Source organism: Chenopodium album, chromosome 2, assembly GCF_948465745.1.
Source record: "Chenopodium album chromosome 2, dcCheAlbu1.1, whole genome shotgun sequence".
Taxonomy (NCBI): domain Eukaryota; kingdom Viridiplantae; phylum Streptophyta; class Magnoliopsida; order Caryophyllales; family Amaranthaceae; genus Chenopodium; species Chenopodium album.
The window spans coordinates 57,669,006-57,696,480 of record NC_137835.1 but is presented as its reverse complement, the minus strand read 5'-3'; the positions used below and the strand labels follow the sequence as shown (position 1 = coordinate 57,696,480).

General features: G+C 34.0%; 1 protein-coding gene and 1 long non-coding RNA gene across 2 annotated transcripts; both read left to right on the top strand.

Annotated features, from left to right (window-relative positions):
• The first annotated feature begins 4,776 nt into the window (after window positions 1–4,776).
• LOC145586052 (uncharacterized) lies at window positions 4,777–8,031 on the top strand. The gene is made up of 3 exons (XR_014100786.1): window positions 4,777–4,935; window positions 7,435–7,597; window positions 7,713–8,031. It is a non-coding gene; the product is annotated as an uncharacterized LOC145586052 (long non-coding RNA).
• Window positions 8,032–11,576: 3,545 nt separating this feature from the next.
• LOC145573212 (uncharacterized) lies at window positions 11,577–12,648 on the top strand. The gene is made up of 2 exons (XM_081631780.1): window positions 11,577–11,769; window positions 11,867–12,648. The coding sequence occupies exons 1-2, from the start codon at window positions 11,577–11,579 to the stop codon at window positions 12,646–12,648; spliced, it is 975 nt and encodes a 324-aa protein (XP_081487906.1).
• The last annotated feature ends 14,827 nt before the right edge of the window (window positions 12,649–27,475 follow it).

Here is a 27,475-nt window from a genome sequence, read left to right as displayed (position 1 = left end):
TGATTTTTCTCTTACTTTTATTTCTCCTTACTTTTATTCCTAGTAGTTTAGTTCTCTTAAATAACAACAAATTGGTTACTTGATAATTTAGATTACTTTTGATTAATTAGGAATAAATTAACTTGTTTCCGTTTGGTTTGACCCTTCTTCCCTATTTGCATAGTTAATGGACTTAGGAATTATTTTTGATTAGGTGATTACGACTTTAGCCTGTCAGCTGGATGTATAAACAGCTTCAAGACGCTTGCGTTCTTATTTGCTTCAAACATTTCTATGAATATCCCTGTAAAGAAAACAAGTCTCAATCTGAACAATGTGCAGCAGGAGATAGAGAAGGACTGCGCTCCTACATCAGGCGGTTTAATCTGGTGAGAATCCAGATTCAAGGGTTGTCTGCCAAGGTAACCTATACAAACTTCTTCAAGAGTCTGAAGGATGGGTCGACCTTCAAGTTTGACCTAAATTGCAGCAGATGCATATATATACTTAAAATACATAAATCTCATATATTTTCTTTAATAACTTGTAATTTTACACTTTAAAAAGGAAGAATAAAATACATTTACTTATAACTTTCATTACTTGTAAATAAAAAGTAAAAAAAAAAAAAAAGCTTTCATTACTAACTAATAACAGAAGCATCAGCAGCATCAAAGACAGGAGGCAGTAGCAGCAATTGAGATGATGGCAGCGAAAATTGAAGGTCCCTTTGAGATTTGATGACTACAGAAGGAGGAGAAGGAAGCTGAATGCAGTAATATTGAACTACTTCTTTTAAGAGTCTTGGAACAGGGAATGGAAAACGTTATCATAAGTCACATTTCTAAAGCAAAGATCATATGTAAAGTAGAGAGAAAAAATTTCTATTCGTTGCAAATAATATGAAACGGATGTAGTATGTTTTTTAGTTATAAATTATCGTACAGGTCAAAGTTTGGTCAAATCAGAAAATCAGATTAGACTAGATCATATAAGTTTAGATAAACAAAAATAAGGTGAACTAAACAAGCCTTTAGTAACGCCCCTAATCTATAAATATACTAAAATAACAACCGCTGACATCATCACTTTTTAAAATTGTACACATGTTAAGCTGTTGTTAAAAATTTTCCCGCCTAAATCAATTGCTGACATCATATTCTTATTTTTTTTTTTACCTTAAATTATTATAATTTTTTTTTGAAGACAATTATTATATTGTATTATACTCCATATTTTATATTATAAATTTATAAGTGACTATTTGGCTTCAAAATATAATTACTCCCGTTAAAAAGTACTCTGTATTGCATAATCTGCTAAAATTTTTACTGCTCATCAAAATAAATTAGATCTAAATATCATTGCAATTAATAATTATGTTTCTATAATTAATCTCATATGAGAGACATACATAAAATATAATTATTTCAAAGAATTTTTTATGTCGTGCATCGCACGAGGCTTATCTAGTATATATATTAAAAAAAACGCCCCTAATAGTAAGAAAATTTTAATCCTTGGTTTATACACACGAGTGTACAGTGCTCACCGTACACCCGGATAAATAAAAAAAAGTCGGAAAGAACATCCTATGTTTCATAAAGAATATACATGTATTTGACAAAGAACATGTTTGTATTTGACAAAAACATGCATTATCAAAGAACATAAAGATATAATTAAAAGAACGAGATAAAAACTTAATAAATTTTTCTGAAAAATTACACATTATTTACGGAAAAAATTGAGGTTACAAAAAATCGAGTAGGGCCGGGCCATATCATAATTTCTCGTGCCCAAACCCGTAGAAAAGTAGCAGGTTTTCGGGCTTTTTTCGAACCCAGTTCGAGTTTTAACTAAAAATGCATTTTTAGGTTTGCCCAAACCCACCCTATTTCGAGCCAGATCGGGTCGGGAAGCGAGTCATGCCAATGTTGATCACCTCTTAAAAAATCTTTATCAAAGATATCATTTCCCAAAAAAATAGTTTTCTATCTCTCCAAAAAAAATTCAACTGTAACACCCCCAAATCTCCCTCTACGGAATTACTAGCATAATACGTATAATTATACCGTAGAGATAGACTTGGGCGTATTACCGCCGCGTGATTATGCAAGGCTACTCAAAGTACTTAACTCAACTACAAAACTTGCAGCGGAAACTCAATTTTATTTTATTAATACTATAAAAATAGTAACATTGTTATGAGTGTTCAAAAATAAAGACAAGACCAACATTCCTAAACTAGGTGAAGCAAATCCCTGGACTCCCATATGCTCATTCATGACTCCACCTGAAAATAGTCAACACTGCTTACCATTACGGTAAACAGGGCAATTCAAAAGAAATACGGATTAGCAAAATATGCTAAGTACGATAAATGCAAGATAGTGTAAACTCAATTTATTTGCAAACATGCTTTTAAAACCAATTTCAATAATTAATCCAATAAGTTCAAAAATCATTATTCCAAAACCGATTCCAATTATTCAATATTCAAAATAATAGTTAATAAAACCAATTCCTTTATTAAGAACCAATTCCTTTTAATCCAATTCCTCACCCAAGTGTGCACACCCCCCAAGCTAGTCTCCTTATATTACAAGGCTATTCTTGAGGAAAGACCCGGTCTTACAAAGTCCATGACCTTATCAATAAATCAAATCCGCATAGTGGGATTACTAACATGCTTATAACGCATTAATAAGAATAATTCAATTGTTCAATAAATTCTTTTGATATCCAATAGTTCCTAATATTACTTAAACACGATAAGTAATCCAAACCATTCAAAACATGATTTAAAATCAATCATTCAAATACATTTATTAAAATAAATACCTTCAAACATAATTTATTTCAAAATCAATTTAATTCAATCACCAATCAAATCATGTAAAACATGTTATTCAAAGCAATTACTTTCAAAGGTATCTAGCCACCTAAACGTACCTTGATCCTAGCTAGAAAAACCACAAAAAAAGAACCTCAAGAACCTTGATTGAACACACCCTACAAATAAATATAACCTTAATCAATATAAGGTTAACAAATAATCACAAATAATTAAATTAAAACCTCTCAACTATATGTGCATGAACCTTTCAACATAAACATTATTAAAAATCTGACTTTATATAATTAAAACTACTCATAATAATTATTTATAAATCCCCCATAATAATAATAATAACAATAATAATAATAATAATAATAGTTGAATAAGAGAAGATAATAAGAAAAGATAAGAAACCAAGGAAAAGAGAAGAATTGGATTTGCATTGGAAAGAATAGGCAGAACTTGCAGAGGCTATAACTCCTTTGATATAACTCCGAATTGGGTGATTCTTGAGCCTAAAATCAAGGATTTTTCTAGAGGAACAATATTTTGAGTAAAATTATATTTATTTGCCCGAAAATTGGCTTCAAAGATAAACGGGATGATTTGTGTAAAAAGAGGAGAAGAAAAGTAGAGAATTGGTGTGAATAAGTGGGAAGAATTAAGGGTCTATTTATAGTGTTGAGGGTATAGAAAGGATAGAGCTTAAGGTGGATGAGATTAGAATAAGAACATGATAAGTTTAAGTTTGTTGAATGAATTTGAGTAACATTTGGTCTATTAGTAGGTTGGTTAGAAGATAAGAAAAATTAAATGGATACACATGTGGTTGGGAGAAGTAAGATAGGAACAAAATGAGATAGAGAATTAGAGGTTAATTTAAATAATTATTAACAAACTGAGGTGATAAAATCACTCTTAAAAACATGATAAGCTCACGTTCACAAAAATTTCTGTTGTTTTATTTTTTATATTTTATTTTATTTTTTTTAATTATATATATATATATATATATATCATAATAAAATAATTGAATAAATAATAAAATCATAATAAAATAATTGAACAAATAAATATTTCAGATAATATCAAAATTAGTTAAATAGTTAGTATAATAAAGTATGGACCGACCTTAAAAAAAGATAATTAAACTTATATTATTAATTTAGAAATCCGAAAATAATTAATTATTCAAATGATTAAATACTTATATTTGACGCCAAAATTCAAATATTATTTTGGCTCTAAATAATGAATTTACTAAAATACCCTTTTTATAAAATAATTCTTAATTAATTAGAAAATACGTATGAAAATATGGGGTATTACATCAACTTCCCATAATAAATTAGTTTTTTTTACTCTAATATTATTTTCAATTAAAAATAATTGAAGATTTCAATATCAAATTTCAAAATAACATATGTTAAAAGAACATAATTTATATTGTAAAGTACGTATAGTTAATACCTAAATAACACACTAATCAAACACAAAGAATATACGATAATAAAAGTAATTTAAATATGACATATGATAATAAAGATAGAATTTGGGTGTCACTACGACCTTAAAGAACATACACGCCAAATTCAAAGAACATACTTTGTATTATTAAACCCAAAAAAGCATATATGTTTATCAACATATGTTAAATAACATAAGTTATAATGTAAAGAACATATAATTTTACTCAAAGAACACACTGATCACACTTAAAGAACATATTAAAGGTATGTTCTTTGTCAAATATTGGTATGTTCTTTATCAAACAATATATGTTCTTTCTACCTTATTTTGTTTACCTGGGTGCACCATTTTGAGATTTCTCTAATATTATAGGTGCGTAAGTAATCATCCTATTATTTTTTTAATTTTAGAAATTAGAACCATAGAGGCAACTGTTAAGGCTTATTCAAATTTATTTAGGAATTGAATTGATTGGAGATAAGATGAACCGAAATGAAATTAAGCTAAAGCTAATGCATTACCGCGTTAGATTATCTCATTTTTACAGTGCACCTTCTCTCTCTTCTATTAAAACTTCAAAGCGTTCTCTGACTTCTCCATCGAAGCGGCTTCTGATCTTCTCCTCCATTGGAACAATTTCTAAGGTAATAATAATTTTTTTTTTTTTTGTTAATATTCATTGAATTTCAATCCCAAAATCTAGGGTTTTGTTTCACAATATCGTTGATTCAATTGTCAATATAGTCGATTTAGGGATCTTATAAGGCGGATTATTGAACTATTGGCTATACTTACTGAAGCTATGAATATTTATAACGAACAAAAATATTGCTAGGATTTTGTTATGTGCATTGTACGTTGATATTCTATGCAAGAAGATTTGATGTGATTTTTTTTTACCCTAATTTGATAATTGAGTCAAATTTGATTGCTAATTTGTTGCATTGTTCGAGCCTAATTAAGTCCACAAGCGGAGCCTTTTTGGGGTTATTGGAGCCCGAGCTGTATGCTTGGGTTTCGAGGCTAATCGAGTTTCAGCTCGAGCCGAGCCTGCCTAAATTCTATTGAACTCGCGCCAAATCTACTCTTAATCAGGCTTGGCTCTACGGTTTAGCACCCAAATGAACCCCTCTTAAGGGTTTTATGATTAGCAAGGCATCAATAGTCAATATCATCGAGTCACTTCAACCAATCAGCTTAAATTTGCTGGTAATAGTTTATAGCTCGATAATGTTAGAATGGAACTACGAATATGGGCCTATTCTCCCCAGGGGTTATAGGATTGCCTAATGCAAGCCAGATTATTGCCAGGAAGCTTAACAGAGTATTGGTTAATGACAATAGGCTTGCTATTTCCACGAACTCCGAAGCAGACTTCAATAGGCCTGGATTTCAATCATAGCCACAGAGCAGTCACCTCTCCTGCCCTACCTTTGGGATGTGCCTGTTATAGACAGATATTGGTCGAATCCTAAAGTTATATGAATATCGTTTTCTTTGTTGCTTTTCTCATTTATTAGCTGATTTCAGACTTGCTATTCATGTTCGAATATTTGATTATTGAATCAAATATCCTTAAAATTATGTATTTTTCGAGATAATTGAATATGAAATTAGACCTCTTTCCCCTGGTCTATCGCTTGTCGTTGTATTCAAGGTTGTTAGCTGAGTTCATCTCATTAACTTATCTGATCATAAAAAAGTTTAACTTGTGTGAATATTATAAATTTGGAATTGACTTTTTGTTGTATTTTGTGTGAGCTTAGTTTCCTTACAGGCATGAAAAGTTGTTGTCTTACTTTGGTGTTGTTGAAATCTATTGATCTTAATGAAATGTTTAACCTAAAAGTAATGATTTTATATGCATAGGTGTTTACCTGTAACAAGATGATAATCATGATTAATGTAAGTTTGAGAACCGTTATTGATATTATTAGTATGAGAATCATGAATAATGTTAGCTTGAGAAGTCGATTGATGTTAGAATTCATGCATAGGTACGAGATGCCTCAAGTTAAGGCATTCAACCATTCCTCTAGTATTCCTTTGCTTTCACTTCATGGTTCTATCTATGGGGCTTTCTTACTCCCCTGTACCACAATGTTTGGCCCGTCGTTTGCCTTGATTGTCCCTCAATATGACAAGGTGCTATGTTCTCCATTTAACTTTCCCTTCTGGGTCCATCATCTTGACACTTATTAGTGATGATGCTGTAAATTAATTGTTGATTAATAGTTGTCATCATCCTGTGTTCCTTGATTGTTTGCAAGTATATTTTCAACTTCAGTGTTTGTCACCATTAGTGTATGGGTTGGTATGATTGTTTATGGTGTAGAGTAAAATAATTTTTGTATGGATTGCCAATTGGTATATTTTGTTTTCCACATTTTATTACTTGTTGCGACTTGAGAAAGAATAAGATTTTGAAGTTTGATGTTCAGTTGATTTTTTAGTATTGATGTATAATGATATATTGGAGGGGGCAGATTCTGCTTTTATGGATTAGTTTTCTTTCTCTTGTTAGCTTGAAAAATCAAGGGTATAGACGGCTTGCTAAATTGTTGTGATTGTTTACAAGTTTCTGGATACTGTTTTTTTTTTCCCCCTCTTTTTCTCCTCTTTTAATTTGAAAAATTAACATTCTATAGCTTGCTAAGTGATTGTGATTTTTTACAAGTTTCTGTTATTCTGTTGAATGTAGACCTATGTTACTTGGACTCGGATGAAGTGTCTAATTAGACACAGGTGTCCAAGTATCGGACTTGCCCATTTTCTCGAAAAAAATTGTGTTTTTAGTTAAAAATGAAGTGTCCAAGTGTCGGTGTCAGTGTCCGACACGAGTCGTGTCGACACGGACACGCGAGGTAAATGAAAGAGTTCGAGTAACATAGATGTAGACCGCTAATATTTTCTTCTTTGAAAACTGGAAATTGTACCAATAACTTTCACAATAGTGAACGGAATGGCTGTTGTCTGTGGTTAGCTGATCTTGATTTTCTATACTCTTATATTTCTTCTTTTTAAGGCGTCTGAATCTGGTTTGGCCCTTTTATGTTATGCACTAGTCCTTAGCTAATTGCCTTGTGCTTGGTTGACTTCTCCGAGGCTCTTGCTAACTTTTATTACTTTTTACTGGCAAGCAGGATGGCAGAGCAAGAGGCTCCATTTTTCCCAAGGGAGAAGATTCTTGAGAGGCAAAAGTATTTCCAAAGTGTCCAGAAGCATACATATCTAAAAGGACCCCTCGACAAGGTCACCTCTGTTGCCATTCCTATTGCTCTTGCGGCTACATCATTATTCCTGATTGTAAGTCGTTTTTTTTTAAGCCTTAATTATTTTCATTTTAGGTTTAAGAGAACTGTGCTTCATGTCCTCAGTTCTCACTTTTGGTTCTGTGTTACTTTTCACTTTTTTCCTTCAGGGTAAAGGGATCTATAACATGTCTCATGGAATTGGGAAGAAAGAATGATGATGCAGTATTGCTTATTGGCTGCTAATAGGATTGGCTATGACTTGATAATTTTGTTGAAATATGCTTTCAAATTGTAGTTCTGATAATTATGTTGAAATATGCTTTCAAATTGTAGTTTTGTTTTCATTTCGAAGTGCTTATCAGGCCTTTTCATTCTAGTGCAGCATTTTGCTTGGTATTGAAAAGCAATGCTTTTGTGCTATTTGTACATTTGTTTCTGATTTCGCCGAAAATATTTTGAATAATTGGTCCGAGTCATTTCTAGTTTGCTCCAAGTCTGCATATACAGTATCATAAATTATTGAATGAGTAGTTTTTTACTGGCAGATTATGCAGAGAAGCGTCATTACCATTTTATGGTGATCTGTAGGATTATCGTGGTATTATATGAGAATTTTGGTGTGTTGGCATCGTGAAGTTTGCCCATAGAAAAGGTGAATTATGCATCGAAGAAACAGGGTACTTATACCTTTCTCCACAGTTCATCTATATGAAAGATTAAGCTCTCACACTGTAATTGACTAGACTAAAGTGTTGTTTAGGGCATAAGGGGAGGCTACACCAAGATACGTTAATAGTAGGGGACCATAAAAAATAATAATAAAAAAAAGGGATATTATCATTGGTACACTCCAGCTTTTGGCTTTTATCTTTGGTACACTTCATTAAAAAATGATTATCACTGGTACACTCATAATTAACTCCTAATTACTACAGTAACTAAAACGTTAAACAAACGTTTAGTTAGGGTAAACTGCTGCATTTTTTGGGACACTTGCATTGACAAAAATACCCCCAACCTCATTTATTCTCCCTCCAAGCCCAACTGTATTCATTTACTCCTAATTTATGTTTTGATCGTTCATCTCCTTCTCTCTGACTCTTTCCCCTGATCTCTTTCATTCTCAAACCCTAATTGTCGAGCATCTGGAGCAAAATCCTTGGAGTTTAAGGCTTGTTTTGCTCATTTAAGCAGGTTAGTGGTTATTTATTGATGTTATTTTTTAATTTTTCGCTTTGAATTGCTAGGTTTTAAATGAACTTTTGCAATTTCGGTTGAGTTGTTGATTGATGTTGTGTGCTTAAATTATGCTCAAATATTGCTAATTTATCCTCGATTTATGTTAGATTTGCTTATGAGTATGTAAGATTGCTAAATTATGTACAATGTTACTTACTATGTTCAAAATTGGTGAAATTGAGTTTGCTTGTTAGAGTGTTATTGATGTTGTATGCATAATCTATGTATTCACTATGTGTTCTTGAGTTTGTGATCTACTGTTGTGCTTAAAATTTGGTACTTTAATTTACTTTACAGAGATTTAAATATAAGAAGCACATTGTTGATATTGTTGTGGACAGTGATAAATGCAATTTGATGGACTTGATGATAGAGTTTGAAGATATTTTACAAAAGAAGGGAGTAGTTATTTTGAACCCTATATTGGCTTATGCATATAGGGGCAAACATTGGCCAATAAATGATGATGGTGGTTTGATTAGGTTGTTTAGAACATTCCCTAATGCTAAGAGGTATGAGATTTTGGTTGGGACAACCTTAAATTCAACATATATGAATGATTTAGTCTATGAGTTTAGGAAGAAAAAATTAGATGCTGAACTAGCTGCACAAGGTTTACATGAACCACCACCTGAAGATTCTGAATCACAACCTCTAAACCAACCAGAAGATCCTTTGGTTGAGACTGAAACTAGCCTTGAGCCTATTGAAAATACCACTCTTTAGGGAATGAGAAAACCAAACTCAAACCTTGGAGCAAATTGAGGCTTCAATATTCTGAAGATGCTAATGCCCCTACCAGTGTGTCATCTCCTAGTAGCCCTCCATTACATGAGATTTTTGGGAGAGAATTTAATCATGACCTATACACTACATTTGCTGATTTACAAGATGATGTTGAGGAGAGTGGTGGTGAGCAATATAGCAAAGAGTACACTAAGGGCAGGAAGGAGTTTGAGAAATACACTAAAAAAAGCTCAGGGGAAGGGGAAGGCTTGTTCTGGGAGTGTGAAGGGGAAGGACAAGGTTAGTTCTGCTGGGGGAAGGGTAAGGGAAAATCTAGACAGTTGGAGTCTGTTGGGTCTGGGAGTGAAAAATTACCTCCTTCTCCAATTTCACCACATACTGTCTTCAAAAATCTTGTTGTGAGAAGAAGTCCTAGGTTTTCTCCAGCCCAAGTCACAACTAAACACAACACTCCCAATGTTAGATCAAGCCCAAACAGTCAACCATCAAACATAATCACTGTCCCTAACCTATTTTCTAGAAAAATTCCCAAGACTACTCAATTTAGGAAAGGCATATGGACTGGTCAGAAAGGGAGAATGCCTAAACAGGGTACAAAACTTATTAAGTTAGGGGAGAGTGGTGCACCTAGTGCTAGAAGGAAGGTGACATATGGTTTGAGTGGTTCTGACCCTTATCCTGATGGTTCTGATGATGAATCTGGTCCTGATGATTCTGCTGATGATGATTTTGATGTTGGTGAGAACAATGATGACTCAGATGGAGAAATTATTCCTGATGGTGATGTCCCTAAGGATGAATTGATTGAATTAGGCAATGTTCCCCACATAGAAGACAACTGGGAACATAGCTTTTGGTTTCATTGATTATTTTGATGATGATAATTACATGGAGAAGCTTTATAAGCATGGTGAGATGTATGAAGAAGTCAAATTTGGGAAGATAGTGCTTAGACCTTGGATGATATTCATTGACATGGCTCATTTGAGGGAGACCTTGAAAGATTATGCAGTTCAAGAGGGATTTGCAATAGCTGTGGTAGCTGCAGACAACAAGAGGTACACAGTCACTTGCTTGGCACAGTGTTGTGAGTGGAGGATGCATGCTAGTAGGCTGCCTGATGGGAAGACTTGGGCTATTAAAAAGATATGGCCAGATGTCCATAATTGTAGGGGTTTAGAAATGTACAATCCTATTTGTACAGTTAGATGGGCTGCACCTAAGGTCATGGAAGACATAAGGGCTAATCAAGATATTCCTGGAAAGGCCCTAAATGAGCTTTTATTTCAAAGGTTTGGCATTTACTTGAAGCAAGCCACCTTGTATAGGTTGAAGAGATTTGTTGTTCATGAGATTTTTGGAGGACATGATGAGTCATATAGTCATCTGCCTAGATATGCTGAAGTAATAATGAACACCAATCTTGGATCTAAGGCTTTTGTTGCATGGCATGAGAGTGAAAGCATTCCAAGGGTTAACTTGTTCAGCAACATATTCATCTCATTTGCCGGACAGTGGCAAGGCTTTCTAGCAGGGTGCAGGCCATTAATTGGAGTTGATGGAGCACATTTAAAGGGTAATTATGGAGGAGTTTTATTGTCTGTTGTTGCCTTGGATCCAAACAATGAGATTTACCCACTTGCATATGCAATTGTAAGCAGTGAAGACATAGACACTTGGAGTTATTTTTTCTGGCACATTCACAACATAGTAAAAGATTCAGGGAGAACATATTGGACAATCATTTCTGACAGGAAGAAGGTGTGTATATATGTCATGTTTTTCAGTTTTTGATTACTATATTCAATTAGAAAAGAAAGCATGTTTTTGAGTTTTTTATCACTATATTCCATGGCATACATTGACTACTTTCATTGTTGTAGGGTGTTGATGTTGCATTGAAAAGTGTATGGCCTGAAGCTAAGAGAAGGTATTGTTGTAGACACTTAAGTAGAAATTACAAGAAAGCTTTCCCAGGTCCACTTATGTACATCCTATTCTGGAGAGCTTGCAATGCTACTAACAAGTTCACATTCAGAAAGGCAATGGAGAGACTTCAGAAAGAAGGTGGTGAGGATGTCATGCTATGGTTTGCAGATTTAGGCCATCAATCTAAGTGGAGTAAGCACCAATTTGATCCAATTGTGTGCAATGACTCCAACACTTCAAACTTTGTTGAGAGTTTTAACTCAACCCTTGGAGCTGACAGATGCAGGCCAGTATTGACTCTACTAGAAGGTAATGATAAAGCTTACTTGCATAAAAATTATCCAAGATAACCTTGCATAAGAATATGATGATAACATTACTAATTTCCTTGTTAATATTATGATAGGTATAAGGAGAGTGTGCATGGTCAGAATAGCTTCAAGACATGAAGCTGCAATGGCAATGAGTGATGATGAAATCTGCTCCAAGATAGCAAAATTGGTTAGAGACAACAGCAAAGCAGCAAAGCAACAACAACCTGTAGAGCTTTCCAGTCAAGTCCCGGTGAATATGATTCATGAAGGGAAATCACAGTTCCCTCTAAGCCTAAATAGCAAGATTTGCTCATGTGGAGCATGGCAATTGACTGGCATACCTTGCAGACATGCCATAAGGCCAATGACACATGCAAAAGTTGACCCTCACAAGTATGTTAGCTCCTGGTATTCTGCACAGACCTACAAAAAGGTTTATAGTCATTGCATTTATCCCATACCAGACCTTAGTCAGTGGCATGAATCTGCTGTTGAGAACCCTCAACATGTCCACCCACCAAAGATGAAAAGGGGGGTGGGCAGACCTAGCAGAAATAGGAAGAGGGAACAAGGTGAGGACCAGCCAAGCAAAAGGTCAAGGACTGTGAAATGCTCAAGTTGTGGCTGTTTTGGACATAACAAAGCCACTTGCAAAGGAAGCCTGACTGGAAAAGAGCTTAGGGCTGGAGAAGCACTTGCGATCCAAAACCCAAGAGTGAGAGATCAGACAAATGGTGCAAAAGCTGCAAGATCAAAATCAAAGGTTCAAGGTTCTGGTGCAACTGAGCTCAGTAGTTCACAGCTGTCAAGTCAGCCACAAGACCTGTCACAATCTCAGAGTCAAGGGAGATATGCAAATGGTTTTTTTATATGAAGTATAATTTTAAGGCTGTTTGAACAGAAATTGGTTAGATTATTTTTGGTGAACTTAGTGAACTGGTTTTAAACTTGGTACATTGTCTACTTTTGATGTAACCTTCTGATGTTTGGGTTGCAGTTCTGAACTTGAAGTGCTTTTGCTATAATAGTTTATATATATATGCCTATTCACTAAGTTATGTCATTTTTCCTAATTTTGAAACCTTATTTATGTCATTTTGCATAATTTTGAAACCTTAGCAAAGAATTATCCAAAATAACTTTGCTAAGAATTATCCCAAAAAATCTTGCATACCCCTGCTCATTAGAAACATTAAGTATTAATGATTAAATAAGCAAGGAAAAGAACATAAAGCAAACACTTTTATTTATATCAATTCAAATTACATTACATAACTACTTTCTCATTGCAACTGATACACCCACTCTTAACCTGAATCTATTTCAAAGCAACAATTAATAAGACAAAATACATAACAACTGCAATCTTAACAACCATATGAACAAAATCAGCAAAGTCATCTGTCTTCTTCATGAACTCACTGAATTCTGCCCTTAAAAGTTGCACATATGCAAATTCTGACATGTTACCGGGTCTTCCACCAACATCCCTCACTATGTGTTCATCACTAACCCACAAGAAGAATCCATAAAGACTGCACTTGTAATAGGGCCTTCTTGGATTTGCTGTTGAGTTTGAGAACCTCATATCAGCAGATCTTGAAGGGTTACAATTGCAGGAAATACATTTAACCCACACACCTCTTACAATTTCATTGCTTGAAATAGACCTCGTGGTAGAAGAGGAAGCCATTACTGATTTGAAAGCAAACGTAAGAAAAGAAAAAGAAAAAACAGAAGGAGAAAGAAATTAGAAAAGAAAGCAGGAGCAGAGCATGTATTTATAAGTTTAAATGTGGTGGGAATTGTTTTTTTTTTTTTTTTTTTTTTTTTTTTTAAATAAGGAGGGAAAGGTTGGAGGGAGAATAAGTGGGAGGGCATTGAGGTCTTTGCCTCTTTTTTTCAATTAAAACGTTTTAGATTAACAAACTAAACGTTTGTTTAACGTTTTAGTTACTGTAGTAATTAGGAGTTAATTATGAGTGTACCAGTGATAATCATTTTTTTAATGAAGTGTACCAAAGATAAAAGCCAAAAGCTAAAGTGTACCAATGATAATATCCCCAAAAAAAAAAGAACCGTAGTATTTGTAATTTGCTAGATTAGTTATTATGATTTTGCTAGATTATTACATGTAAAGTTTTAGGGTCTGTTCTCTAACGTTGAAATTCAGTTCAGCTCAGCTCAGTTCAGTTCAACTCCTAATTTCCTTCTCTTATAAAATATTCAGTTCAGTTCAGTTCAGTTCAGCTCAGTTCAGTTCAGCTCAGCTAATTTTAGTTCAGTTCAGCTGAGTTCAGTCAATGAAAACAGGCCCTTACATTAGTCATCTAGTTTGATTTTCAATGATTAAAAGCTTGATAGTTAAAAGAAAAAATTTTCACGAATAAAATGACTTTTTACTAATCTTCTAATAATAAAACAACATTTTCATTGTTTGGAATAAAATGACCATTGACATGCATTTGCTCAAAATAGAACGTAATAGAACGTGATAGGTTGATAACTTGTTTAAGAAGTTAAATGTAACACGTGTTGTCATATGATTGGTCAATTTTTATTTATTTATTTGTAAAGTTTCTTGTAATAAATTTGATTCTATTTTTTTTTTTTAAAAAAGAAACCAATAGCCCACCATCGCCTAACCTCCACTAGCCATTACCCCCATCCTCCAATACTCCACCCACCAGCTCGAACCCCTAGCCATCACCACCACCCAGTCACCCACCACCGACATTGAAATCCAATCCACCACAAGCCCTCAACCTAACCTCGACGAATACCACTCCATCCCCCACCAATCCGAACCGCCACCCTACTCTTCCACCATGAACTCGAAATGAGAAATTTCCTACCTACAACCCTCTACGAATCCGAAACTCTCCTACCGAAACCAATCGACCACCAACCCTTACCCCCACCATTTTGAAACACCCATCCCAAAAATTAGTCGACGTTGTGGAGAAGTAAGAGGAGCTTTGGGCATTGCAGGAATCGAGAGTGGGGGGGGGGGGATGAGGCAAAGGGGCATGTGCTGGTGGCGCTGAACAGACGAGAGAGGGGAGGTTGTTGAATGGGGAAGGGGTTGAGCTAGCTAACGGGGAAATGAGGGTTATTTATTTATTTTTATTAAGTTTTGTTTTTACAAAAATTCATTTATTTAAATGAAATTTGTAAAAAAATAATTAATACCTAAGCAATCGCAGTTATACATGTCTGGTTTAACCTATAAAATAGGTTCCCAGTTATTTATTTTATTTATAGAATATATATGTCAAAGGTAGTTTTATTTTAGAATAATCAAAAGGTTGTTTTATTTTTGGATGATCGATAAATGGTCGTTTTATTCCAGACAATTTTTCCCAATTAAAATATTGGTGGTTGGTTTGTTTTTCATAAAAAATCAAACACAACTTCATAGGAAGTGAAAGATAAATTGTGGTATTGCTTGGTTGACGAAACTTTGAAATGTCATACTTTCAATTTCACTTCACACAATTTGATGACGTATGTGACATATCGTTGCAAATTGTACATTTTTTTATATTATCTTTACATATCACTATAATTTATAATCTTTTTCGGGAAATTTTTTCATCTAATCGTAATTGTAGGATTAATTTCTTTTTTTGTACATGCATAAATATTTATCCCATGAAACAAATTGTGTATCATTGAACTCATAAAAACTAAAACCAAACAAAGTTCAGTATAGAGGCACACTTACTACACTCAAGGGTTATTTTATTAAAACTAATAACATAAACATGAATTTAAAGTAAAAGGAGAGATATGAGGTTGCAAAGGCTATGCCTTTAGAATAAATAAATGGGAAATTCTCTTAAATAACATTGTAGTTTTAAATTTTCTCAGTGGTGAATTGCAAAAAACTTATTATCAATGGTAAACTTGAATTTTTTATATTAAGTTAACCATAACATTATTGATAAATTGTAGTTAAATATTTAACTATAGTTAGTTTATTTATTTATTTATTTTATTATCATTTTTTTACTTTAAAAACAAAAGAAATTATTATTTTTTAAATAACAAAAAAAAGTCAGTCCTTCCCCCACCAGCCAGCCACCACTCTCCGCCCCAACCCATGCCGACACCCAGCCCCTCTCTCGCCGGCGCACAGACCTCCGCCTCCCCTTGAATAAGAGGTGATCAACATTGGCCCGGCCCGCTAGCCCGATCCGGCCCGAAAATAGGGCTGGTTTGGGAAAGCATAAAAAGCATTTTTAGTTAAAAAGCCCGAACCCGGTCCGAAAAAGCCCGAAAAGCCCGTTTTGGCCCGACAAGCCCGCTACTTTTTTACGGGTTCGGGCACGATAAATTGTGTTAAGGCCCGGCCCGACCCGATTTTTTATCACCTCTACCTTGAATCGACAATAGCCATTACTACCTTCCCCACCGTTAGTTTCGACCGTATAATAGTTTCGACCATCTTCCCCGCCCTTAGTTTCTTTGCCGTCAACAGCCTTCCTTCACCTTCTCTTTCGTCGACGTTTTTTTTCTGATCATTTCGCTTCCAATTTGACCTTCTTTCTCTTCGTTGATATTTGATGGGTGGTTTCTTGCCGTTGATCTTCTAAATTGGGATTAGCAAGAGAGAATTTGGGGATTTTTGTAGAGTTAGGGTTTTGGATAAAAATTGAGATTGGGAGGATGCATGGGGAATTAGGGTGGAGGGAATAAGAGGGGGAGTCTGGCAGGGGAGGGACGCCGGCTAGCCAGGGGAGGGGTCATCAGGTAGTTGCGGTGGAAGGAGGAGAAAGATCGAGAGGTAGGTTATAGTTGCGGTGGGAGGAGGGTCGTTCAGTAGGCGGTGATTTGAGGGTCGTGCAGTTGGTGGTAGTTGAGGAAAAGGAGGGGGATGGGGTTGCCAGTTAGGGGGGGTGTGCGCCGGCCTAGGGAGAAGGGTTGGGATGCTGACGGTCGGGTTGCTGGTTGTGGTTGTGGTTGTGGGTGGCTGGTGGTTGAATGGGTGATTGCTTATTTTTAAATTATTTTTAAAATAAATTAATTGTTAAAAAGTAATTAAACCAACCATGGTTAAGGAATTTGGTTAAAATAGTTATTTTCTTTGGTAATAAAAAAAAAAATTCAAGTTTACCAATGATAAAAAGTTTCTTTTGTAATTCACCACTGAGAAAACTTAAAAATACAATGTTACCAAAGAGAATTTTCCTAAATGATTTGAGAAGAGTAAAATATGATGACTCTATAGGATAGGTAAGCTAATAATGTAGGTTCAAGCCTCCAAGTCTAGCTTTAAAGGGAAGGGGTGAGCATTGAAAATCCCTTTAATATGATCATGTATGCAATGAAAATGAATGTGATATCAATTTTGGCCGCACCTCGATGTGAGGTTGCCTAAGTTTCTGTTAGAAATCAGGCTGAATGTAGCTCTAGCTGAATTTCACACAAGTTTATGTAAACCTCAAAGAGGTCTTTTAAGGGTTGTAACGTGGTTAGGCTAAAGGTTAAAGAAGAAAGGATAAAAGACTCAAGACCTTGATAAGCCCCCTAAGATGTGAAATTGTGTTTTTGGAATTTTGAACTTTGCAAGCTACATTTTTCAATTTTGAACTTTGCTTTTGTTTATTTTGCTTTGAATTTTTCTTTTGCATAATTCTCCAAAATCATGTGGTCTATCACACATTTAGCATTCATGTTTCTCAGGCACGGTACCAAGCACTCAGTCAAAGACACAATTCGAGACTTGTTCATATAAAAAACATTAGAACATTTGCTCTTTTACATTGTTTATTATTATTATTTTTTTATTACTACTACTTGCTTTTTTGTACATTACACAGATTTCACACCTTCCCATCCCTAGTGGAGTCGCCAAATTGTAAGGTGTCGCACAAAGTGCGCCTATGTGGAGCATAGGTGGATATGATGCTTAGCAATCATAGAAAGTTGGATTTGACATATAACGAAAGGGACAAAAATAGGGAGCCACCAACAAGTTTTTAAGGAACTTGTAAACTATTCGTGGATGACTAAAGGCAATCACAAAAAGGGAAAAAACCAAAGGTAACAAAGATTTGATCAATGAAGGTAACAAAGATTTGATCAATGAAGATTACTAACTTCATAGTGGTCATAAACCATAACTAGCAAGATATTCGGGGATGATGGTACAGATTGAATCATGAACCCAATACGTCCGTATTGGCCTCTACTCGATTCTTAAAGTGACATTTATTAATTGCAACCCAAAAGACATACAAACAAAAATCAATTTGCTCTAAAGTAATTAATCTAAGCCAGTTGAATTTTTAATGCACACATATATCTAATTATTGTGATCACTTGAATTCAACAACAACATTACTAGAAACCTAAACCGATTATCCATGTTATCTTATTGAGCGTAATTTTTAATTACATAATCCCAATTAAACATGTAATATAGGTGATCAAAACAACTAAAATAAATCATATAAAATAAATAAGCATGCATAAGTATAGGAAGCAACTCAATATTATTTATAGAACGAATTAAAAGCTTCCTAACCATGATACTAAATAATTATTAATAAAATCCTAACCATGATACTAAGAAGAATAATATAATGCTTGAACATGATACTAATAATATAAAATAGGAAAAATTGCCACCATTGATCCCAACTTTTCTCCATTCGCCAACATTAATCTCAACTTCAGTTTATTCCCTATCACTCCTAACTTTGCACCCTATTAATTTTTATCATCCCAACCGATCATCCAACCTTATGTAGAACTGACAATATTTCCTAAAAAATAACAATCTTAAACATGATACTAGACAGAATAAATATTGTAGAATTAATTAAACACAACAAATAATTAAATCTACTTACTTCGATTGCGAAAAATTGTAACTACATCGCAAATAAATGGTTAGTAAACTTCAATAAAATAATAAATTGAAATAATCTAAACTAAATTAAACAAAACAAATTAAATTGAGTTTAGATTGAAACCCTCATTGTTTATGATTAACCTTTCACATAGTGGACAACCAATATAGCTTCGGGTAAAGTATTGATGTTTAGGAACATTTGAAGGAGGAATTTGAAAGGTTAGAAGAATGGGAGATTAAAAGAATTAGAGTATGAGTGAGAACGTGAGCAGAAAACGGTCTCCCATATCCTACGAAAGGCTACTATATATAGGAAAAAGACAAAAAAAAAAAAGGATTTACGAAAAAAACTGGCATGTAAAACAAAAAAAGAACCATCTCGACTCGGTAAAATTGTTGCGTCGAGGAAAAAATGCCACACGCGGCATAGATGGCATTCCACGTGGAAATATGTCACTCCACGTGGTAAAGGAGTTTCAATCCCATAAAACATGTCACATTCCTTAACAAGATTCAATGCTTTGAGAAAGGTTGATAAAATAGGGGTTTGAATGATACTCCTTGTGCATTTGGAAAGGATGCATCATGTGTGTCATGGACTATAATCGTCTATTTGATTCACATGTTTTAAGAGCATGTTGTGATAGATTTCAATCGAAAACCAATTGAACACTGGAATACAATTTGAAACTCCTAAATTCCTTGCGTAATGATTAAGGAAGATTCTTATTGTATGGAGATGAATATTATTATAAAATTTAGAAGTTGCAAAATTCAAATTCATGTTTATGAGAATGTCTAATGAATTGTATTAACTAAGCTATTTCAGTAGCCTAAAGACTTAAAAGACTCATTTGAAATGACATGATGGTGGATGGTTGTGGTTATGTGCTAGAGAGTCACAATTACAAAATCATCAGTCATGTTTCCCCATGTTTATCAATTAAAACAAAGTTTTAATTTTACTTAATCATGGTTTAATATTAAATCATTGTTCAAGATAATTATGAATTGTTGAGATCATCAAATACGTGATTTAGTGAATGAAACCCCGCAGGTGAGCATAATTCATAAATTATTTTAAGTTCCTAGTTCAAAATCATTAAATTGGACATAGTAATTTCAATAAATGAAATAGCATGTAAGATTCATTGATAGTGCAGTTTCATGGGATACAGGGACATAAAGATGTTCAGTCAATCACATGGATATGTATGAATGATACATGATCAAACTTTGACCTACCTTGAAGTTCAGACCTAACTTGAAGTTCAGGTATAGAACTTCCGAATATATTAGTGGATTCCTTTGACATGAGTAGGACACTATTCTTGCTTAATGATCAATTTAGCTGCGATTGTACTCCACCGTCATACCGTAAAAATGATAGGAATGGTGTCCTTCGAAAAAGTGTATTATTCCGATAGAGGGTTCCGAATTATTAGAAAGCTAATTATTCAGTGAGGTCAAGTGATCGGAATGCCTAGTTGGAGGCTGCTTCCGATCCGATCAACAATATTAATCCATAATTAATCACTGGTAGAAAAATTGAATTAGGCACCGCTAAATTGCCACCGGTTCAACCTAAACCGGTGGGGATAAAAATGGGCGGGATTGGGGTGTAGGTAATTGGCACCGGTTCAACCTAAACCAGTGCCATATGTAATAAAGCCCACCAGTTCAAACTGGTGGCATTTTTTTTTAAAAAAAAAACCTACCTTATCTCTCCATCCCCCTCCTTTCTTCCTTCTCTTTCCTTTTCATTTTTTGTTCTCAGCCATTTCCCTCCTCTTTTGCAAAAACTCTTAGCTTCGTGCATTCCCCTTTTCCGTCCACCACAGCCGCCACCTTCAACGCCAGTCAACTACACTGTCGGAGGTTCGAAAACCCTTCACCACAGTCGCCTTCTCTTTCCCCTGTCTATCTCTTTCATTTTCGAACCACTCCACCACAGACGCCTCCACCACTCCGCCACCTGAAGGATCGCTACAGGCCACTCCACCACTCCTCCAAGCCCGAGGTTCTCCCGTGCCCTGAGGTTCTCCAAGCCGATCCCTGAGCTTCTCCAAGCCCTGAGCTTCAAGCCGCCACGCCACCGCCCCTGGTTCCTCCACCACCGAGGGTCATCCTCTGTCCTCAATCTCTCCTCCCCTTTAACCTCCAACTAGAGTAAGTTTTAATTTTTTTGTTAAAATTTGAACAATTATTTTGAAATATGCACTTATATTATTTTCAATTGTATTTTGAACAATTTTAAAGCAAATTAAAGTTAGGTTTTTTTTTTACTTTACCAGGAAAAAAAAACACGAAATTTTTTTCACTACAAAAAACTTTAAAAGTTTTATTTTACCACCAAAAAAAATTTAAAATTGTTTTTTACCACCTGCCGTAAAAAACCTAACGGAATATTTTAAATTTTTTCGATTTTCGTGCCAAACAAATCATATTTAAGGGTTTTGGGGGGCGTTTTGTCCCATTGAATCCAATTTGAGGCCGGAATCGACAAAAAATGATCGGAAATGATTCCTTTTGCGTGTTTAAATATACCTCGGTTTCCGTTTTTTAAGGGTTTAAATATACCATATTTTACACACGAAAATCAAAGAGTTTTTGTTTTTTCAACCGTTAAATTTAACGGATTTCTTGACGGTAGGTGGTAAAAATACAATTTTTAGAAATTTTTTTGGTGGTAAAATACAACTTTTAAAATTTTTTTATAGTAAAAGCAATTTCGTGATTTTTTTTTGGTGGTAAAAGTAAAAAAATCCTTAAAGTTAAGGTTTGAATATAATTTTACCCTAATTTTTCTGATTTTTTGGTTGTTTATTGGGAAATTTTGAATAAATTATAGATTAGATAGTAACCTTGTCCCTTAGTTGAAATTTTGTATGTTTTAATGGGTACGTTTAGGTTGATTTAATGAGTAATTTTGAATATATTAGAGATTAGTAAAAGTGTCACTGAATTAGTTGAATTTTGGTATGTTTTAATGTGTAATTTTAGGTTGTTCTAATGGGTAATTGTGAATATATTAGCGAATTAGTTACCTTGCTACTTAGTTGTGAATAAATTAGAGAATTGTGAATACATTAGAGAATTGTGAATACATTAGAGAATTGTGAATAATTTAGAAAATTGTGAATAAATTAGAGAATTGTGAATAAATTAGAGAATTGTGAATAAATTAGAGAATTAGTGACCTTGCTACTTAGTTGTGAATAAATTAGATAATTGTGAATAAATTAGAGAATTGTGAATATATTAGAGAATTGTGAATACATTACAAAATTGTGAATAAATTAGAGAACTGTGAATAAATTAGAGAATTAGTGAAGTTGATTTTTTATTTTTTATTTTTTTATTTTTATAGATTCACATGTGAAGCACGAGTTTAGCTTGAGGATTACATATTTAGCTCAAGTGGGAAGTTCATAAGTGTACATCCATTGTACTTGCTATATTGGTATGAACTATAAACTTTACTAAGCTATAATTCTTTCTATTTATCTATTTAATAAAAGTTTATTCATGATATTACAACTTGTGCATTGTTTAATTGCAAATCAATACAACAATGTATAGAATTCTCGCATCATCATATGCCTAGATACCCGTTCAAGGCTTTCTCATTAGGAGAAAGTCTTGAATAGTCCCCGCTGGGACTGTTCTTGAATATGTACTCTCACTTAGGTGGTGAATGTATGTATTCTTTTTGATTTTAAGGAACATCTTGGCTTACCATTTCCTCACTATGTTCTCTGGGTACATGTGTGGGTAATTAATTATCTACATCGTGTACTTGGAGAATTAGGGGGAAATGCTGCCGGATTTTCCTTAAAATTGGAAAGTTGACATATATTCACTAGTGAGAGTAGACATTTAAGGATGGGTTAGGTTGGAGTGATAAGGACCCTTTGGAAACATGTATATTTTCACTATATGAATGGTATATTCACGATGTGTACTTGAATTTGATTTACATAAAATATGTAGCAATTACACATTATTCATTATATGTTGCTATAAATGTTTAGAGATAATTTACTAAATGGAGAAGGATCGTGGTTGGATGTATGGTAGACGTGATACATCGGAATTTTGGAATGGGATTCAAGAGATTTGCGAGAGGGCTTTATCTTATCAACGCAAACTGGGTGACAAAGGCCTTTATTGTCCTTGTGTTGATTGTAATAATGTGAATGTGGTCAGCAGTGTTGAAATCATTAGAGATCATGTATTATGTCGTGGATTTAGGCTTAAATGCCATGTGTGGATTTGGAACGTTGAAGATGGAGAGTACAGTAGGGATCTTGATCGGAATCATGTACGTGATAGAAGCAATGAGATTCATGTGGCCGAGGAATACGAGAATGATGACTATATTGTTGATAATGGTGAGGATGGAGGCGATGATGATCAAGCAGATGAGGTCGAGGATGAAGATGTGGATGAGATGTTGCATGTTGTTGAAGGTGGCGTGTTTGAGTTATTATCGGAGGCTTCCAAAAAGCCTTTGTATCTTGGGTGCAAAAAATACTCTAAATTATCAGCCGTGCTAACACTTTTCAATATTAAGTCGAAGCATGGGTGGACGGACATTAGTTTTACTTCTTTGTTGACCACATTAAGTGATATGTTGCCTGATGGGAATGAAATTCCTAAGTCTTACTATTATGTAAAGAAGCTCATGTGTCCCTTTGGTTTGGAGTATAAGAAGATACATGCATGTCCTAATGATTGTATTATTTATCAAAATGAGTATGAGCAATTGCAGGAGTGTCCACGATGCAATTGTAGGAATTTATAGGTACGAATGCGGAAAACATGAATCATATTCATATAACACCTAATCCCAAGATCATGCATAACACATAAAGAATTAGAATTAATACCTTTGAAGCGTGATTCCACGTGCGATCGAACAAGGGAGATATAGAACCTCAAACGTGATTCCTCTACTTGGTCCACATGCACAGATTAAGACCTCCACTAATGCTAGTTAGTTGCAATCGAACACTTCAATTGACCTTCTATGGAGAAGAACAAGCAACGAACAAATCATGAACCACCACGATCAAGGGGGGGAGGAGATAGGTGTGTGACAGAGAGAGAGAGAGAGAGGTTTTTGGGATTACTGGTTTCTTGATGCATAACTAATTGTTAATTGTGTTGTATCATACAACCCTAGACATGGACCTTATTTATAGATCTCATCTCTAAATAAGAGTCCATGACAAAGCCCAAAACCTAACTTTAATCTAACTATGCTAGCCCAATCCAATTCATAATTAGTTACTTGTTCATGAGGCCCATAAATGGGCCTCTAACTTGCTTAACCCAATAACTTTGTTTTGTGACCTCATAGGATCCATTCTAGTGGGTTTTTGACTATTTGACTAGCCCAAAGATCAATGATCATAGTCTAGCAACAGATAATGACATCCTAAAAGAACGAACTTATTATCTCCATAATAGTGATCCTTGATAAATCTAGTAATTGTACTTATCGAAGACATAATTCCTTCAATCTCCCACTTGTCTGAGACAAGTGCACAATACTCAAATTCCTTAAGTCAATGTGTGTTGATTGGATAATATGATTGCATCTCATGTCGTGATCATATTAATATACAAATCTTTTCTTGAGAAACTGAGTTAGAATTACAAAACAAATGATTACTTTGTAATCCATTTGAGTACGACCATACATTTTCTGAATTCTCCCTCCTCAAGAGGCCAAGACACATTTCTAATTAAATAGGTAGACTCACTCCAATCTTGTGGCAACCAAGGCTCCCCCTCAAATCATGAGGTAACCAAGAAACACCCTTTATAATCTCCAGTTACGGGAAGACGTTTGAATGTACACAGTTACATCAATCATTGAATGAAATCAATGTTCCACTCATGTCAAAGGAATCCACTAATATATCCGGAAGCTATATACTTGAGCTTCAAAGTAGGTCTATAGTTCGATCATGCATCATTCATGTATATCCATGTGATTGACCGAGCTTCACTACGCTCCTATAGCCTAAGAAACAGCATTATCCAATCAATCTTACATGCTAGTCCATTTATTGAAATCATTTATGTCCAGTTTAATGATTCCGAACTAGGAACTTAAATAATATATGAATTTAGTTCACCTATGGGGTTTCATTCACCAGGTTATTTAAATAAATTAACCTGATGAGCCCATCAATCCATAATTATTTTGGACATTTTATTTAATATTGAAACCATGATTAAATAAGAGAAATGATAAACTTTTGATTAAACATAATTCTGCAAATGAATGTATTACATATGTAATAAGTTTTTCTTAAAACAAATACAACTTAAATTACATCATTAGCTTCAATCCAATTACACTAGTATGCTTCTCATGCTTAGGCAATGGAAGGGGTTTAGTAAGTAGTGTTCATGAGACATTCTCATAAACATGAATTTTGCAATTTCTAAATTTTATAATATTTTCCCTCGCCCTTTCGCAAGGAACTTAGGAAATTCTAATTTGTATTCCAACATTATATTGGATTTCGATTGAAATCTATCATCACTTGTTCTTAAAACATGTGAATCAAATAGACGAGTATAGTCCATGACATGCATGATGCATCATATTCTTTGCAAAATGCATAATTAGCATCACTCAAAACCTTAATTTCATCAACCTTTTCTCAAAGTATTGAATCATTAAACAATGTGCCATGTTACATGGGATTGAAACTCGTTTCAATATAATGTTGAACCTTATAAGAATCTTATTAATATAAGCTTCTTAACTAATCTCAAACATACTTCAAAACCTATCTCTATAGATCTTGAATCCCAATTGTACTCATCTTCCTCTTCCAGGGTTTTCATACAAAATGCATTATTAACCATCACTTGACTGTTAAAGAAATGAATTATCACTCTTTATACTAGACCAAGAAGAGTGTATAGCTCCCACTAAACATCTTGTACAGACACGACCTTTTCTTCATTTTACGAGAACATCAAACGATTTGATTAACTCACAAAATTAAGAACACTAACTCCATGATGCTATGCATCCCTTGGATCTTCAAACTTTTGATTGTATTATATACAAATATTCTTTCATGAACAATTTCAAGAAAGCGTTTTGAAATCCATCTACCAAATCTTATAAGGTAGAATTCACTAAAATATCTTTAATAGATCTTTGCAACATGACTAATGTAAAGTTTTCATCGTAGTCATAGTCATACTATGAATTAGTTGAATCCTTTAACAAGTATTTACTTTAGTTAGAAAACATTTTCCTATCTTGTCTGTTTTGCTTATAATGGGTCTCACCCAATTAGGCAAATTATTCAAGTGCTATACACTTGCTTACAGACTTAGAATCTATTTTAGATTTCCTTGTTTTTAAACCACTTAGAGTTATAACTTGTCAAATCATGTTCCAAAATAAATATTTTAGAACTCTTAGTCAATATGAAATTGTATTTCATTGGCTAAGTTTTACATATGCTAGTCATCATTGTGGGTTTTTATGCAACAATTGAAACTTATACAACAACTTTGTTTAGTTTCAATGAGAAACAACAATAGAGGATTTGCACTTGTAATGTACTATCTTTGACACATGGTTATTATTCCCATTACACTTAATGAGACCACGTGTTATCATTTTTAACATGATGTGAATCATGCTCATACTATTGCTTTTATTCAAATACTTCTCGAGTTTCTTCAAGATTTTCGAATTAGCTTTTCTCGAACTCTTTCAAGGCTCTCGAACTTTTCGAGATTCTTATACTCCCACTTGCCTTTTGAAGAGGCATATTCAGCATTGGGTGAACCAACCATGGTTTGAACCATGTTTGTTTGTTGCTTTTCTTGAACTCTTTCAAGATTTACACTACTCCCACTTGACCTTTTGGAACAATTTTCCATAAGGGCACCTACTTGAGCAACAAACATTTTGTGCTAAGTATGATTTGTGTAGTAGTACCCCGTGCTCTGTATAGGAATCAAACGAGCATCAAACGATTTAATACAACTTTTTATTCCTTGCTTTGTAGAAAGACTTAATAAGAACTTTTCTTATCCATATCACATATGAAGCCTTTGCTACAATTTGATTTGACCTATGTAGTTTTTTTAGTTTTGTAGCTTATCTTAAAAGTATATCCCCTGAATAATGGTTGGAAAATAGGTAATTTCATCCATTATCAAAATATATCTCATATAGATTGATATCTCCTTTCATAAACACTTCATAAGGTTTTCTTTACGAGTTTGTTGTAAAACTATTTCACAACTCTTGGATGTTTATCAAGGTATTGGCTTAAATTCTCATTATTACGACCATCCTCGCAATATTTTGAATATATTGCCAAGTAAATGTCTTGACTCAAAATTTTCTCAATTACAATCATATTGTAATGTAATCATTATTTTGTCAAGTTGATTTTGAACTTCATACTGGACGTTTTGAACTTTTCAAAACTTTCACAGTTAGCTTCAACTAAGCACAAGTGATCATATCACAAATGAAGTTTCATTGTCCGTCTCTAACCTTTAAACCTTTGGTTCTCTTACATCGATATGTATTTGACCTCGAGTTCGCATCATCATTTCTCTAAATGGTGACTTTGTCAAAATGTCAAATTAGAATGACAATTACATATATCAATAAATTCACAATCTAATGATATTGAAAGTTCATTCCTTTGGATCTTTCGCATGCAATGTTCATTTTCATTCGAATTAATTGACATATTAGAGACAATTTATATAGAAATGGTTTAATTATTTCTATCATATAGAACTTTAAGCCTATTTAGCAATTCAAAACACATTA

Excerpts from the sequence above, each read along its gene's own strand:
- LOC145573212 (XM_081631780.1), top strand. The coding sequence starts at position 11,577 with ATGGAGAGACTTCAGAAAGAAGGTGGTGAGGATGTCATGCTATGGTTT. Across the intron at positions 11,770-11,866 it reads AGTATTGACTCTACTAGAAG|GTATAAGGAGAGTGTGCATG; the intron begins GTAATGATAAAG and ends ATATTATGATAG.